Source organism: Heliangelus exortis, chromosome 11, assembly GCF_036169615.1.
Source record: "Heliangelus exortis chromosome 11, bHelExo1.hap1, whole genome shotgun sequence".
Classification (NCBI taxonomy): domain Eukaryota; kingdom Metazoa; phylum Chordata; class Aves; order Apodiformes; family Trochilidae; genus Heliangelus; species Heliangelus exortis.
In genome coordinates, this window is record NC_092432.1 from 3,397,161 (window position 1) to 3,412,179 (window position 15,019).

General features: G+C 42.9%; 1 protein-coding gene across 6 annotated transcripts in view; it reads left to right on the plus strand.

Annotated features, from left to right (window-relative positions):
- CERS3 (ceramide synthase 3) overlaps positions 1–13,143 on the plus strand; it is a 49,584-nt gene extending 36,441 nt beyond the window's left edge. For all 6 annotated transcript variants that reach the window (XM_071754225.1, XM_071754224.1, XM_071754227.1 and 3 more), the window contains exon 11: positions 9,710–13,143. In XM_071754225.1, coding sequence (XP_071610326.1) covers positions 9,710–9,841 — 132 coding nt within the window. In that variant the 3' untranslated portion in view covers positions 9,842–13,143. The remainder of the gene's footprint in view (positions 1–9,709) is intronic.
- The last annotated feature ends 1,876 nt before the right edge of the window (positions 13,144–15,019 follow it).

Sequence of the window (15,019 nt, forward strand, 5' to 3'; positions counted from 1 at the left end):
CTCTTGTGGTGAGCAGAATTGGATCTATAGTTGGTGATAAATAATAAATGATAGCTGATAAGCTCTGACTTTCAACTTCAGCTGTGAAGGGTCATAAGGTGACCCTGCTCGTGCCCATGATTTTGCTTCCATACATCCTGCAGTTCCTGGGATATGAAAATGAGCAAGAAATGAAACATGGATTCAGTTCTGGCAAACACAGCAGTTTATTGGATTCCTAAAAAGTCAGGCTTTCAGCTGATTTTTTTTTTCCTTCCTCCTGAAGCAGTGAAAACATCTATTTTCAGGACATCTATAACCAGAAAATTAAATTTAATGAGAATTAACACATTCAGTGAGAAGACATTCATTTCAGAAAAATGTCATTCTGCAGGAGTTCAAGAGAGGACAGGGTTTAGTTTCCTAAACTAGAAGCAAGTAAGTTTTGTTTTCTTTTACTTACCTACTTTGTTCAGCTTGTACTGCACCAGTGGCTACTGGGGAGCAGATAAAACAGGCTGGAGAAGTGTGGTTGCCTTTATTGCAATTAGTCACCTTAAAAGCAGTAATATATTTTAGAGGATAGTGATAAGCTAGTTTATTATAGCTCTGTGACTCTGTGGGACTGGGAAGCTGGAAAAGCTTGGGGATTCTGTGGTTGCTTTCTAGACTGGGAAGGGCCAAGACACTTGGGTGTTATGCCTTGAAGTTTGAGTTCTCTTAGTGAAGGTTTAGCACAAACACAAAGCAGGTTGAACTGGATGAGCAGGAGAGCCTTTCCCCCATTTTTAAGGAAAATGTGTTACAAAGGAGCTGAATGTGTTGAGTCTCAGCAGATAAATATTTACAGCAGACTTTGGCATAAGGGTGGCTTGTTAAGGGAACAAAACGGGACAAATTAAAGTTTTACTTCTTAGAGGTAAAAACCTGCCTGTCCAGGAGCCTTCCCAGTTGATTCAAATTATTGCCTTTGGGACATGAGCTTTTTAATAGCCTGGAGAATGGGCCCTTGCCAGCCAGGTCAGCAGCACGAGGGCTGATGCCTTACAAAAGGGAAATTACTTCCTCTTCTGACTTTCTTTCATCTCCCTATTTCCCATTCTGCTACAGCAATCTGGTTAAGGCCAAAGCCTGGCTTCATATCTCACTTGATGCTGCCAAATTCATCTGAAGGAGGAGGGGTGAGAGACAGGCAGAGGAAAAGCATAAAATAGTGAGAGGTTTGCTGGTACTGACAGGGATAGGCAGGGAAGTGAAAAGCTGCTGTGTGCACTCTGAGGAGCTCTGGAGCCCTTCTCTTTCTGGGGAGTTGAAGTCAAGGCTGACCTCAGTAATGTCTGTAGCCTGGGAGAGGGGAAAAGGCACCAGTTCTTCTGCACAAATGTTGGATGCCAATCCAAGAGCACTCTCTGGTCTCCCTCACCCCAACCAGTTCGTTTCCTGGCACTGGGGGTGAAAAGGCAGATTGCTCTTTAGGTCTCTGCTTTTTACTCCAGCTGAATCATGAGATGCAAGGAGGTAGGTTGTGTTAAAATAGACTTTTCAGATTTTAGAAGAGCAAAAATGTTCTTTGGAATGTTGATATTTTTTAAATTTTTTTTTTATTTTACAAGTTGTGCTTAGAATATCCGTAATTCTACAACACCTTGAATGTGATGTAAAAATCAGGTAAAATTTGGAAAACTTAAGGATTGTTGTGACCAAACAGAACTAAGGAGAAACTGAAGAAAATCTTTCCAGACATTTGATTGGAATAAATGGGCTTGTGAAGGTGTGCTGGGGTGGGGGCACGAGGACAAAGTCCCCTTCCACAGCCCTGTTATGCACACAGAGGGCTGTGCAAGAGCAGACTCAATCCTCTGGCCACAGTCCAACAAAGTGGGTGTGTGGATGGCCCCTTTGCCTCTCCTGTGTTAGCTGTGCCTGCAAATGGGGCTCTGCAGGCCTCACATGTGCCACAATAAAAGTCTGCTCCAGGTTCCCAAGTTTGCCTTCAGTGGAGCTGCAGATGCCCAGTGCCTCCAAGAACAGCAAATCAAAAGTAGGTGGAATTCTGAAAGCAGAGAGTCCTGCCCTGGCTGGCTCTGATGAAGTTTGCAGGGTTGAGCCAGGGCCAGGTTCTCAGCTGGGATAAATGAGCACAGCTCAATATGAAGTCAAGGGGATTGTGTTGGTTTTCCCCAGCCATGGATCTGGGCAAACAAGCACCCCTGCCTCTCTCTCTGCCTGGATGTCTGGCACAAGGCAACTCTTTTTTTTTTTTAGTAAATCCCTGAGGTAAATTACTCTTTTTATGTGAAAGTTCCTCATTCAGATAAAAGACAAATGTTGGTAAAGTTTTTGCTTAAAAAACATGATTTACCTTGCTGTTCACAGAAGGGCATTTGCTGACAGTTTTTCTGGCTTCCCCTGCTCACTGCTCATATATTTTAATTTTCTAGCAGGATATTTATGAAACGTTCCATTTGTTTCTAGCCTTATATATATATATATACATACATAAAAACTACATAATAGTGTGCATGTGTAGTGATTTTCTTCATTTGCCAAAAAATCAACTCGGAGAGCCAAGCCCAGGCCTTCTGCAGAACTTTTGATGCCTCCTTCACTTACTGTTTTTAGTTCATGCTGTGGAGGCTTGAATTGTGACTTTGTTATGAGGTGAGTAATTCTCACCCTCTCAGAGGGGCTCACAGGGGGACTGCAATCTGCTGAATCAATTGAAAGCAAGACAGCTTGATGTGTAGAGCTCCTTAATGATAGATTAATATCAATTGAGAAAATCATTTGTGCTGTCTTGCACTTAAAAGATGGCTCCCTAGAGGGACCTGGGAGTGCTTTGTAATCCTTACTACACACTCTGATCAGGCAGTGATGGGTGTGGGGTGTGTGAGGGTAGGATTTGTCTCACCTAAATTAAGCTGTGCCAAGCTCAAGATTCCCTTTCATCAGGGGAGGAAAAGTGGTGTCTGCAGGGAGCAGTTCCCTGCGTTCCAGAGCCATCATCCCAGCAGTGATGGGGTTGGTCACCCTTTGGAGAGACCCATCCCTTCTCAGGTGACTTTAAGCACACATCTTGGGGACTTTTAGTGCTATCTGAGCAATTTTACTCATTAAGTGCTCCTTAAGGTATTGTATATCCAGCCTTGATATCAGTGTGGTTAGGTTTTCAGTATTGTGATGTGAATGAGGAATGAGAAGAACTTATTTTTTAGTTGTGTGACTTGAAAATGAAATTGATGGTGTTTAAGTGGGGAGGTAGCCTTGAAATACCTCACACAAGGAATGCAATGTCTCCTGGCAATGAGTACAGAGAAATGGGCACCTTAATGGCCACATTAGATAAGGAATATAATCATGGAAATGTCAGGCACCTCTGAGGTTTTGGGTTAGTTTAATAAGGCTTCTGTAGGAACAGCCCTTAGCAGCTGGGTTGTTTCAAAACTTTCACCTTAAGTGCAGTATCACACCTCACTGAGAAAAGTGCAAGTGCCTGATCAGCTGTTTTCTAGCCAAAAAAGCATTCATAAGGAATAAAAGTGCATGTTCTGATAAAAGTTCATACCAGTGAACTCTGTGGCTTAACACAAGTTCTGTCCTAGGGTAAAAAAAAGTTCACTATAGAGAACAGCATCAAATGCCTATTATATTGTTCTTTGTTTCTTTGCCAGCTGTGGATTTAAAATTGGAATAATTCAAAAAGCAGTGGGACATTCTGACTCACTCAGTACCTCCTGGGCTTTTGACATTACTGTAAAGCCACAAGTGCAAGGTTTAGGTAGTGGATTTCAGTAACACAGCAAGCAGACTTCATTGAAACCACAGAGTACCTGATTAACTGTAAATAATGATTTATTTCTTCTGAACAGCCAGAGGATTATAGCTCCAGTTACAGGTGTGCTGTGCTGAGTGACAACACTCGTGATATTTTTTTTTTTTTTTTTTTTTTTTTTGAGGTTAAATTTACTCCTTCAATCAGAATCAGGGCCATGTACTGATAGTGACATCTGCAACCTATTCTTTTCAATATTTGTGGAATTAGTGTAACTTTTCATTTCTTTTTCACACGTTGTCTCTGAGTTCCCTCTGAAAACTCCCAGTGGAAAGCTTGGGGATGTGGGTATTCCACAGAAGAAAGAGAGATTAAATAAGAGGAGTTTTGGCCACAAGATGTCCAATACAATCTAGAGAGTCTGCATCTTCATTTAAAAACTGCAAAAACAGAGTCCAACAGCACATCTTCCACTAAATATCAACTTTATTTATGTTGCTTAGCATATATAAGCTGAAAAGGGAAATAAATTTTCCAATAAAATCTTCCAGGCTGGAAATATAGAAGTGTTTTCTTGAATCCAAATGTACATTTCTTAGTCTCCACAGGAAAGTAAAACTTATTAAGTCGTGTGTCAGCTGAGTTGAATTACTGATGTTTAATCCAACATGTTGAACTCTGAGATTCATCAACTTTATAGTATTGCTTGTTAGAAAAGTGCCCCCTTCTATCTACTTGGACTGAATTTTTATTATCTCTCTTATTTTTCTTTTTTCTTTGAGTCAGTGGTGGCTGACCTGACTAATAGCTTTTATCTTTGCACTGGAAGCTGTTTCCAGATGTGCAGGTGCTGTGGAATTTATTGTCTTTACATTGAAAAATCAAGATCTGGTCAATATGCTGGCAGATATTTAAATGAAAATAGTCCTGAGGTAGAATTAAGGTATAATATTTAGGACATTCTGATTTTAATGGAGGATATTTTTAAGAGTAGGGAAATTCTGGCTAAAGGATAAAAATAAATATTTGAAAATCCAGAAAATCTAAATTTCACCGGATTAGGAAAAAGCATAATTAAAATTCCAAAATCAGCTCACAGTTCACTGGATTTCTTACACCAGGTAAAGATACATAAAGGCAATTCACAGCTGATTTTGGAATTTTAATTAATTTAACATTTAATTTAATACTTAATCTAAAAGGCCCAAATGTATGTCCTTAACCCTGCTGCTTTCATGAGAGACCTGGCTGTCCCTGTTCCATCCTCTCATTCTCTTGGCTGAAAACCCAACCAAAGACCATTTCCCCAGCTCTGTGTCCCAAACTGACACCATCACCTTGTGAAGCAGACACTGCACTGCAGCTTTCATAGTGCCAGCAGAGTTTTCTTGCACGACACTTAAAAAGCAGGTGCCTGTGTCAGGGAGAGCCAGGGAAAGCTGGGCTGGAAACTGATTAATGAAAAAAATGTAGCAATTCACCTTCAGGGCAGAGACATCTTCACTGAAGACACATCCTCTGCTCAGGGGTCTTTTAGCCATATTCTTTTTCTTTTCCTCCATGCTGTCTCAGGGGCTGTTTCTGCTTTGGAGGCTGTCACTGAATAGCTGACATTTTGACACCTTGTCTTGACCTGATGATGTGTTGGATGTGAGCAAGTGCCCTTCTCCTCCTGAGAAAGCAGAAAGCTTGTTGCTGAGGCTTTTCCTCACTGCTGGTGGGACCAACTCATTGCTAGAATTTCTCTTTGCCTCTTTGTCCTTCTGCTTGGTGCTGGCTTTCCCCTCTGCTCTGACACTTCCCACTGTTACAGCTGCACAGCAGATGGGAAGCTCTGGCCCCGCTGTAACCTTTGCCCATGGACAAAGATGCCATGTGCCCAGCTGAGGGGAGCAGGTGGTGTGTGCCCAGTCCTGCTTCAGGGAGCTTCAGGTGGTACCCCCTGACTCCCAGCTGCCTTCCATCCATCCCCCAGTGCTCCCAGCAGCAACCAGTGCAGCACCAAGAGCTTGTGAAGGGGGAAGTGATTTCTGAGCAACTTCTGGAGAGCCACACTTGCACAATTAGGAGTAAACTCTTTGCTAGTTTAGGTAGAGATTTGCCCGATGTTTTTCTGCTTACAAGAGGCTGGGAAGTGGGCTGTGAAGCCTGCTCATCTCTTCATTTCAAGAAGACTTTTTCCTGGGTGAAGTCTCTTGGAACGTCCCTGACTGTTCATGTAATAAGATGTGGTGCTAATGGTTTGACTGGTACATGTTCTGAGAGCAATGAAATGCAAGAAGGCAAAACTACCTTAACAAATATGGTTCATTTAACTAAAAGAGAGAGACTGAGCAGCAGGTGGAAGGGTTAAACAAAAGGAAAAAAGATTATAAAAAGCTTGCGGCTTTGGCTTCACTACAAATGGCTCTCTTGCAGACTTTATAGCATTAATGTTGCTTCTCATAAACCTTGAAACCATTCATCCATTTAGAAAGATGAAATTGGTCAGTCATCCAGAACATAAAATATACACATCCAGTTTGTTACCCTAAACCAGCTGAAGGATAATAAATGCAGCTGATGCCTTTAAACTGTTGAGTATTAATGATGGCCCCAGTTGTGGTATTTACAGTTTGCCAGTTCTTGTGTTTCTGATTGTATATTCATCTGGTGTTGCTCAGGGATGGTCAGAGCAGAGTCTTTGAGGTGGAAAACATAACTGTAATATATGATGTGAGGGTCTCAGAGAAAATATCTTGGTACTCAAGCAGGGGAAATCCTAGAAATGTTGTGTTTTCTGTTATTCTTAGAAGGTCAAAGTTAAGAGGCACAAACTTCACTTAGGTCATAGTAATATCTTTCTAATGGTTTGTTGAACAGTTTGCAAAGAATTGTTTGGGTTTCTAGTTATAGATGAAGCTATTGCTATTAAAGTTCTGTTCTGTCACTTGAACAGGCTACACAAAACATTCAGAATCTTCTGAAGCAAGGATTTGTAGAGGGGCATGTTCAGGAAGTCAGCTCATGATTAAAATATAATAATTTACATTTTATTTAGCATCATTTTTTTGTGATTAACATCACAAAATTACTTTTTCCTAAAATGAATCAAACTTGCAATGGTTGCTTCAGACTACAAAGCAATTTAATTCCTGCTGCTCTGAAATATGTAAGACATTATCTCAAATGCAGGGATTTCTAGTGGACTGGGAAAAAAAACCCATTCACACGTGTTTTAATTACTGCACGTAGAGCCTTTAATCAGAGCATCCAGCTTGACAGCAGGAAGGCTGGGAAGCAAATCCTATCTGGTTTCCAGTTCCATGCTGGAAATGCCAGCTCATTCCTGTAGGAAGGAGGAATCAGTGCCATGTACCAGCAAAGCAGATTTCCAGCTCTCCTTCAGCAGATGCTTCAGCACCACCAACTTCTGTGGACCCCAGGGAGGTATTTGAGACCTGCACACAGGAACTTCACTGACTCACATCTCACAGTGAGCACCAAAGTGCTCCTCCCATGGCACTCCCTGCACTTCCAGCCAGGGACTGCTCAGGGAAGATCAGAGCACTTGCAGTGAGTCTAGCAAGTCCTGCATCAGGCACAATTTAGTTTGTTTGTTTGTTTTTTCTGAATAATTTCTGGTGGCAAAAAACCCTAATAAGCCTCCCCCCATCCTCAACATTTGTCTTTTACAAATTGCAAAAACTACCAGGAGCAAGAGAGGTGATCTGAATGAAAGAGGCAGAACCTCATAAATTGTCTGTGTGGGAAAGGCTGTCTTTCCTTTTCTCTAACTGATGGCATGCCAAGTTTATTTTACAATATTTACAGTAAGATTTGTTTGTTTTGATACCCCTTGTGTGGTGTTAGGGAAAAGGCAAAAGAAAATCTTCAGGAAGTTTATTGTTTCTGTATGAGACTGAGCTTGGGCTCTGATTTTCTTTCTGGTCCTATACATTTTACTAGAAGTGTAATCCAAAGGGATATGAGGTTGCAGTTGGATGAGTTGCTACTGAGCTGTTATTTGTTTTTCTCTGTATGAATTTGGTGCTTAAAAAAGGTGAAGTTGTTAGTTCATTCCAAGAGCAGATAGAGGATGGGCTGGAACACCACTGGTTTCTCCTTTCTGTGCCTCATCTCTGACCTTGGCCCATCACTCCAGGAGCAGGAAGAACATGTGGTCTGTGCCTGTTTGGTCGAGGTCCAGACAGATGACAAGGAGATAAATTCATCCATGAAGTGGTTCCTGGTGTGGCTGTGTCCAGGCAGCAGATTGCCCAGGTTAAATGGTGGGAGTTCCCATTAATCCTGATGGAAACATTAAGGTTGATAAAGACCTCAAAGATCATCAAGTTGAACCATCAACCCCACACCACCATGGCCACTAACAAACAAAATACCCAAGTGTGGATGGGTCAGTGTGAGGGCTCAGTTTTTGATCCCCAGCAATGGGGAAGCTCCAAGTTTTGGGTGTGTTGGCTCTTAAATCATGAGGTGCTGGACAGGGAATGCCTTGTCCATCTCTTCCAACACAAGAAGGGGGTATCAGACCTACCAGGCACCTTCCAAGTTACTGGAAGGGACAACCCATGTTGGCTGCTAATCATCCAGGGAACTGCTGGAGGGGGGGGAAGTTTCTTAGGTGCTTTTGCTTCATTCCTTTTGAACATCAGTGAATCAGCTGAGTGGGTCATCAGTTTGTAAGCCAAGTCCTTCCACAAGCAGCCACTGCTCTTGGAAGCTCTGAAAGGGAGGTTGAGATGTTTGGGTTTAATGCCAAAGACTCAGTTGTTTGAACCAAACTTCTAAACACGTTGTAGGGTTACAGCAGGAGCTGAGAAACAAGAGGGTAGTGGTTTATTTTATGTGCCAAAAAAGCACAGAATTGTCTTACCTCTCCCCAGCTTTGGCTGTGTAGTTCTGGACTGACACAATGTCTTCTCTCTGTGTGGTGGGAAAGTGCCATATTTGAGTGTCTGGGGATGAAGCCTGATTGCCAAATGTTAGAAGCTGTTTCTGGAGAGCTGGGAAGGGATTTTCCTAAGGGCAGGCTGTCTCTCTGACCCCCTTTCACCCCTGTTAATGGAGCAGACACCCCCCTCTTCCTGGCACTTCCCTGACATACCCAGTTTATATATGGCAGCTGCATAGAGATGTGGCCTCCCCTTTGCAAGCTGAGGTGATGTATACACCATCAGTCAGGAAAGGCTCTTTTAGGGTCAGTTAAGTGTCTTGAAGCAAAAAGTTCATAGCAGGAGATGCTGGCACAACTGGTCACTGTTTAGTTTACACCTGTCAGAAGCAGGCAGCCTCTCAGCTCCTATGTTTGGGTGAGTGTATTCATCCTATTCAGCTTTTATCCAATATTCTTTTCATCTTCCCTGCACTTCCCAGTTGTTAATTAATCCCACAGCACCCAGGGGTTACAGTAACACTTTACAAGGGAAAGTGGAATTGAGCCAGAAGAGGTCAAATGACTGGCTCAAGGTCATGGAGGAAATTTTGGGTAAAGAACATCAGGTTCTGCAAAATTAAAGTGTTGTTAAGTGGCCTCTCCTGGGATGTCAGCCTCCATTTTTGGGGGGAGGGAGCAGTTTTGATATTGTTTAGTGTGCTTAGAGCTCTCCTTTCATTTCTCCCCTTCAGTGGCAAATGAAGGACAGAGGAGTTTTGTCTTCAGAGGATGATGGGGAATTGCCAAGAAAGCAGAAAGTTCCATGTTCTAGAACTTTTTTTGCAGCATCTCTTCATTTTGCATTTGCAAAGGGGGGCACCTGACTAAGGAAATTATTTGGCTGTTTTTTCAAAATTGTTGCAAAAATCCAAGAACCCCGTTCACACTAGAAATAAAAGACTTGTTTGTCTGGCACCTGTAGCCTTTTTAGGGCTGCACTACACTGATAAGAGCAATCCAGTAACTTATCTGACAGTGAACAGCAAGAACAGAACATGCTCACAGTGCTTTCTTCTCCCCAGGACTTAAAAGATGACCGGAGTGATGAAGAGGAGGAAGATTCTGTTACAGACAACGAAGAGGAGCTCACAAAGAATGGCAACAAGAATGGCTGTGGGTCAAGCAAACATCTCCTAAACAGCAGTCACCACTAGCTCCCTCCTGCCTCACCTCCCACAGTGATTTCTGCTCTGTTTTTAACCCAACATACAGGATAGAATTTAAGTCTAAAGGCTTATGAGAGACTGTGATTGATTTATTGTTGGCTACTGGGCCTGGAAAGAAGCCCAGTTTAGAGGGGAGGGAAAAATTGCATAACCTAACAAAATGTGTTAATGGCCCAGTTTCTGATTTGTTGTTAAGTGCTTGGACACACTGACTGCTCCACTCTGACACTGCTCTACAAGCTCAAAGCTCAAAAGGTGTCAGAGCATCGAGTGCCCCATTGATTCTAAAGTTCTTTTTCAACCTGATACAAGGTGTGTTTCACCACACAGCTGAATTCACAGATGTTTTGGGGTAGGTGGGTAGTGTGAACTCCAAGAGGAAACAAAGTGACTCAGTGTGGGAAAAATTTTATGGTGTTGTAGAGTGATGAGCATTTTAGCCTTTACTTTTCAGTTTAAAAAGCCATCAGAATGGCTGGTTTTTTGTGTGTTAGATTTCATGGCCTGGAGGCCAGTGGAAGTCAATGTGGAGGAAGTATTTGCCTATGAAGAGCTGACTTCACTGTAGAAGTGTAGTGTTTCTCCAAAATATGCTGGATGATAGCTCAAAGATTTACCTGCCAAGGAAGTCAGTGTTAAAATAGCAAAGCTCAGCCCCAGCTCTCCACTGAGCTCCAGGTTTCCCAAATGTCTTTAATCTCAGTCGGGCCCAGTGTTAGAGCAGAAGATGCAGTGGGGAGGGAAGGTAGTGACTGAAAATTGGGTCTTCTCGCAGGTTCTTTTGCATTTCTTGTTTGTCTTCAAAGCTGCCCAGCACCCCCTGCTCCTGACACATCTGAAACCCAGATGATTGCAAATAAATGCCCTCCATTCCTCTCCTGTGATGGGGGATGGTCTTCTCAGGAATGAGTCTTAAGTTCTCTTTTGTGGTTCCTGCCTCTACCTGGGCACTGAGGGAGCTTGGGACTGTCACATTGAATATCAGGATCTGTATTTCCATCTCTGCTCTTTTTGAAAATCAGGGATCACGTGGGCTAGAGCCAAACTTGGGTGTGAGTACATGACTTCAGGCCACATACTGTTGTTTGTGCTGTAACAAGTGGAGGAGCAGTGGATGTCTTATCAGCCTCTCTTTCCAAAAGTGCCTCTCCAAAGTTTGCTCTTTTGTTCTGAGCTCTGCACTTTTGTTCAAAGTGCAACCATGTTTTTAGTCCAGGAGTTTCCTAAGGAGGGCCTGAGCCTTTCAAATAGGGTGGTACCAGTCTCATTTCCAGATGCATTCAGCTCACAAGGTCATAAATGATGTTTCTCATAAGTTTTAGAGGTGAGAGGCTCTCCACGGGGTTCTGCAGGAGCTGAGATCACCTGGTGAACTAAATCCAGGGGTCCCACAGCCAGAACAGCCTTGGTGCAGAGCTCTGAGTTCAGAAAGGCTCTTTTTCCCTTCAGGCTGCTCAGGCAGGAACTTGGTGACCTACAGGAAGCTCTATATGAGTGACTTGTTTTCTCAAGATTTCCTTGGCAAAGAGGGATATAATTCAGTGACTGAAGCACTGGAAAGAATGGGAAGTGTTTGGGATCTCAGATATGAACTGTTTTCTGTGCAGTTACAAGAGACTGCAGGAGCACTTGGTTACAGAGTCTGGCAGTATGAAAATCTCTATATATGGTCTGTTGAACAAGGCTGTGTTTCATTTTTTACTTCTATTTTGGACCACGTAATACCCCAAACGTTTAATTTTTATTTTTTTTTCATACCACAAAGACAATTACACTGAGAAAGGAGTATGGCCTCCAGCTTCTGAGAAGGATGGGACACCTGGAGTGCTGGGAGAGGAGTCCTGAGCCTGTGGTTGTAGTTGAGCAGTGCTGAGAGGGGTGAATTCTCTCAGCTGGTTGTTGTGCAGTGTGCTGCCTCCCAAAGCTGTGGAGGAGACCTGAAATATTGCAGTGGGGGTTGGTTGGAAGTACTCACTGAAAGCAGTGGCCTTTCCTCAGAAAGTGGAGAAACCTTGGAGGCTTTACACTCCCTCTGAGAGCAGTGGAGGGAATGATGGTTTCTGCAAGACCTGACAGGGTTTGGGAGGTGGCCAGGGCATTATCATTGGATTGTGGTGCCAAAAAGTGTTCCTGCTCTGAGGAGGAAAGGCATTCAGGAAAGGAAACACAAAGCATGATGTTGTCACAGGAGCAAACCTCTGAGCAACTACTGAGTTCTAAACCTGGAATTTATAGTCTTGTTGAGGCCAAATCTTGCCCTTCCTACTCGGACAAGACTCCCACTGAAGCCAATTAACTCCACTGGAGTTTTGCCTAGGAAAAGGTTTGGATTGAGTTACCCAACATGATTACAAGACCTGTTTGTTTTAAATCAGTGAGAAACTAGGGTCCTAAAGGAAGAACAAAAGGCAGATAAATACATGCAAGCATAAAATGTGGCAGATTTTGAGTGAGTACAGAAGAACATAGAAGAAAATAAAGTCCTGCAGGTGAAGATGAAGTCTAAGCACAGAAAACAACCAGAAAACTACATCACATTGCAATGAGGGGTACAGAAGTAGGAAGGCCCTGGAAGACCCTTCCAGAGAGTTCCTGTCATGGCCAACCAAAGAGATGAGACCCTTTGATGATGAGATGATGAAGGGGTGAGACTGGACATGTCCTCTGTTAATGTCAGATTTGTCATTCCCTGAGGTAAATGTTTTTCATTTTCTACTTTTTACTGGTAGAGACTCAGAAACAAGAAGCTGAGCTCATGGTGAATGTGCTAAATAAATTAATGTAATGGTATTTGAGTAGTTTCAGTCTATTTAATGCCCTTAACATTTTTTTAAATGCCAAGCAAGTGCAGGTAAAGTGTCTGAGCACAGATGCCATCCTCTAATACATTATTTTGATCATTTTCACAAAATGGGTGCTGGTTGGATGATTTGACACTGTGCATTTGGCTCGCTGTCACTTTGACCATGCCAAAACATTTATGATAGAATTATAGAGTGAAAATGAAATTTTAGTCTATTAGACTCAGCAGAAACTCTTCTGTTCCACTTAATTTCTCTGAATTTTGGTCAGGTGTTCCTTTCCATATGTCCCATGCTGCCTCTGTACTTGTTTACCACCCAGATTTACCCATCCACTCTGAATTTGATTTACATACCTTCTTTACTCCACAGAATTAATTTTGACAGTTTGTATAATTCAAAAGAATTATCTTTTTTGTTGTTGTTTTTAATGACAGAATTTGTCTGGTCTGTTGTGCTGCACACAATAAAAAATATTTTTTAAAAACAGGTATCTATGTAAGGGTTTCCTTGTTTTCCCTACCTTGTGGTGTCATTGTTTTTTTGGGTTTTATTGTGCATATTAGGGCTGCTTATGAAGTTACATGTCTTTGAGGAATGTTAGAATAATGTGCTAATACAGAGAGAATTCTTTTTTTTTTATTATTATTTTTTTCCCCAGGAGTGCTGATGTTTATCCACAGCCTGCAGTGCTATCACCCAGCTGGATTGCTGCAGGGTTCCTTCCTAAATGGCTCATCCTGAGCACACTGAGACAACTGGGACACAGATCTCACTCTGGCAAAAGCAGGAAAGCTGGAAACAAGGGAGCTGTGCTGGTTTGTATCAGCTGAAAAGCTCTTCCCTATTTTTTTCCTCTCTTCATTTCTGCCTCCCTGGCTGGAAAGATCACAGAGGTTCTGACTTACCATCTCCTCCTGTGGGCAAACAGAAGGGAAGGTGCTTCAGCCCAGATAATGAACTGTGGCAGAATACTTTGGTTTTAGTATCTGATTCAGCTTTTTTCAAGCTTATGGGTAAGATTAAAGTAGATGGAAAACAAATTAAACCAGGAATATGTGAGTTTTGGCTACAAACGACTTGCAAACTGTGAAGAATAAAAAAAAAAAAATAAAAAAAACCCCAAAACACCACAACTTGCTGATTTAGAAAGAAAAACACCATCTCCACAGGCACTTCCCCCAGCTGTGGGTTTGAAGAACAGCAGATAACCAGCAGGCAAAAGGAAAGTCCATGCTGAGAATAAGAGCATAGCTCAGTTGTGGAAACACCAAAGAGAGTTGGCTTGGTGACTCAAGAGCCTTTCTGCTTGCTCCTGAGCCAAGAATGAACCTTGGGCTGATCTCCTTGGTCATATCCCAAGTGTAAAAATGTCTGTTCCCTTTTCCCTGTCAGTTTTATGGGCTCCCCCCTGCTCTCTCTGTGCCATGTGGAGTCAGGGGTTTGTTTCCTACCCGTAGGGTTTGAGCTTTGTCTTCCCAAGATGGGACCTGGAGGAGGATAAACACCTCTGACTTGCTGAAGGTCACATGGGACATCTGTGTTCCCTCTGAGAATGGGATTTTCTGCACATGAAATGTATGAACTCTACCTAAAGCTCATGTTTTAGACAGAGGAACCACTGTGCATCAGACAGCAAGGTTGCCCTGGCAGTGCTGAGCATCACAGAGAAGGAGCTGACCTTTCCTGAGCAGAGCTTCATGGATGAGGAGAAGAAAAGTCAAGAGAGGGCTTGGCCAACCCATCACACAATTTTTTTCTCGCAGACATAAATGTGAAAGCCTCATTTAGAAGCTGCTCTCTGCAGCTTTTTAGTGGGGAGCATTTTCTCTCCAGATTTCTGCATGAAGCTACTTGGTTTCTGGATGCTGCCAAACAGGGCCAGAGCCATCACCCCCCACTTCTGAGAGCAGCCAGCACCAAAAGCTTGAGAGATGGATCCCAAATCAGCAGCCCAGGGTAATCCCCCTGGTAGGAGGTTCTGAAACACATTTTGGGGGCAGAAGAGCATTGCCAGGATCATTTGCAGCTCTTGCCACTCATGTACATCAGGGAGCTGCTCAGTGCTGCAGGGCTTGGGCACACCTTGTGTGAGGAACTTGGTTCAGCCTCAGATCATTGATCTGGATTCCCATTGCCCAGCTTGTGTTTGCCATCCTCCCACTCAGGGTTTGGGTCACCTGCTTTGCTGCTTAACCTCTTCAGCAGAGATTTCTCTCTCTCCTATCTCTGCTCCAACCTGTAGTAGCAGCAGTGTTTGCAAGTACTCCTAAGGTAGCACCCTTGCCTGCTGAAGTGTGAACTGTTTGATGTGGCACTGATGAGAGGAGGAACTTCACAAAGTACTGGGATGTAGTGGGAGAGA